Here is a 1,440-nt window from a genome sequence, read left to right as displayed (position 1 = left end):
GGTGGCCTTACAGCCCGACCGGAAGTTAAGGTCAGGGAGCAGCGGCCCCTCGTAGGGACCGAGGCCTAGGCAGCGGGTCTGAAGGTGCCCGTCCTCGACCCTCTGCAGCCGCAGAGACTTAGACTTTCAGGGTTTACAGTGAAAGCATTTCAGAGGGAGGCCGGTTTTAGTGGACAGCGACTATTTCAGTTTTCACGCCGATAGAAAACTATTCTAAGGTGAAACAACTTCCATTCAGGGTGAAAGGCACCGTCTGAGCTCAGAGCCAGAGTGCAGGGGCCCGGCCACACTCCCTTTGTTCTGTTGGAGTTCTGCTCCTTTGTTTTCGTCTTTTAATTTTTAGCACGGTATTCTGTTCTCCAGGAAGTTCAAAATAAACGGCTAGAGGAAAGGTGACGTGTTCGAAGGAAATATTGAAGTTTGTGGTCATTTCCCCCAAAGCTTAACCTGCCGATTCTCTGTCCCTCTTTCTGAGCCTGCATGGCATTCCCGTGGTTAGATGTGACTTCATGACGACGTAACGTTGAATTCAGGGACCATTTCTAAGCTGGGACCATTCAGCCGATGCGGAGCGTGGTTCGCAAGGAGGACCTGCAGCGGGGCTGGCCCCACGGCCTGGGCGGTCCTCAAGGGTGTGAGCAGGCGGTGTTCCCACCTGCTCCGTGAGTTCTCGACTCCGGCTCTGCACTCGCCCTGGGCGGGAGTCTGACGCCCGGAGTAGCCACACTGACCCTGCCCAGGTTCGGGCTCTGTAACAACATAAGAACAACATCTTTTCTTCCCTCAGATGCTGGGATTGGCTCAAGGATGCTTTGACTATACTGTTCCGTACGTTAAAGAAAGGATGCAGTTTGGCAAAAGATTATTTGACTTTCAGGTACATAATCCTTAGCATCTTTCCCTGTGCTGGACTCGCCGCCTTCCCGCTAGTGAAGAGGGAGAGGGAGGGGACCGGGGTGTCTGGGAGAGCCTTGGAGGTGACTCCGCACACGGGTCTGCAGTCACTCCCGGGCTCCGGTCCTGGTTCTCTGTGTTACTGGCTTTAGGCCTGAGACAGGCCCCGCCCGCTCTGCGCCCGACGGCCCGCTCTGTCGGGTAGAGATGAGGACCGTCCTCCGGGCAGTTTCCCTCCGGCGGGCAGGCGCCAGCTTGTGGGGGAGGCCGCAGTGTTCAGTGAGTGACAAGCCGGAGCCACACTGGGTCCCCCGGAGACTCGCTCAGTCCGCCCTGCCCCTTCCATGGCGCACTTGGCACAGAAGGTGCCAGAGAGGTGCCCTCCGCCAGCGTGACTGGCCTGACCCAGTGGCCTGGCCCTCAGAGGTCCCGGCTGCCAGGGGAGGGGCTGGGGCCGCCCTCAACAGGTCTCAGCAGGTTGGCGGCTGGAGCAGCTGACGGGGCTCACCCAGCTCATCGGCAGTGACCACAGGGAGGCTGGGTGGG

At 58.8% G+C, this 1,440-nt stretch overlaps 1 protein-coding gene across 1 annotated transcript in view; it reads left to right on the top strand.

Annotated features, from left to right (window-relative positions):
• ACADSB (acyl-CoA dehydrogenase, short/branched chain) overlaps positions 1-1,440 on the top strand; it is a 15,871-nt gene that overhangs the window by 5,577 nt on the left and 8,854 nt on the right. Inside the window, exon 7 of the mRNA XM_015557198.1 lies at positions 788-877. Coding sequence (XP_015412684.1) covers positions 788-877 — 90 coding nt within the window. The remainder of the gene's footprint in view (positions 1-787; positions 878-1,440) is intronic.

This window comes from Myotis davidii, unplaced genomic scaffold, assembly GCF_000327345.1.
Source record: "Myotis davidii unplaced genomic scaffold, ASM32734v1 scaffold72, whole genome shotgun sequence".
NCBI lineage: Eukaryota > Metazoa > Chordata > Mammalia > Chiroptera > Vespertilionidae > Myotis > Myotis davidii.
This window is presented reverse-complemented; position numbering and strand designations above follow the sequence as displayed.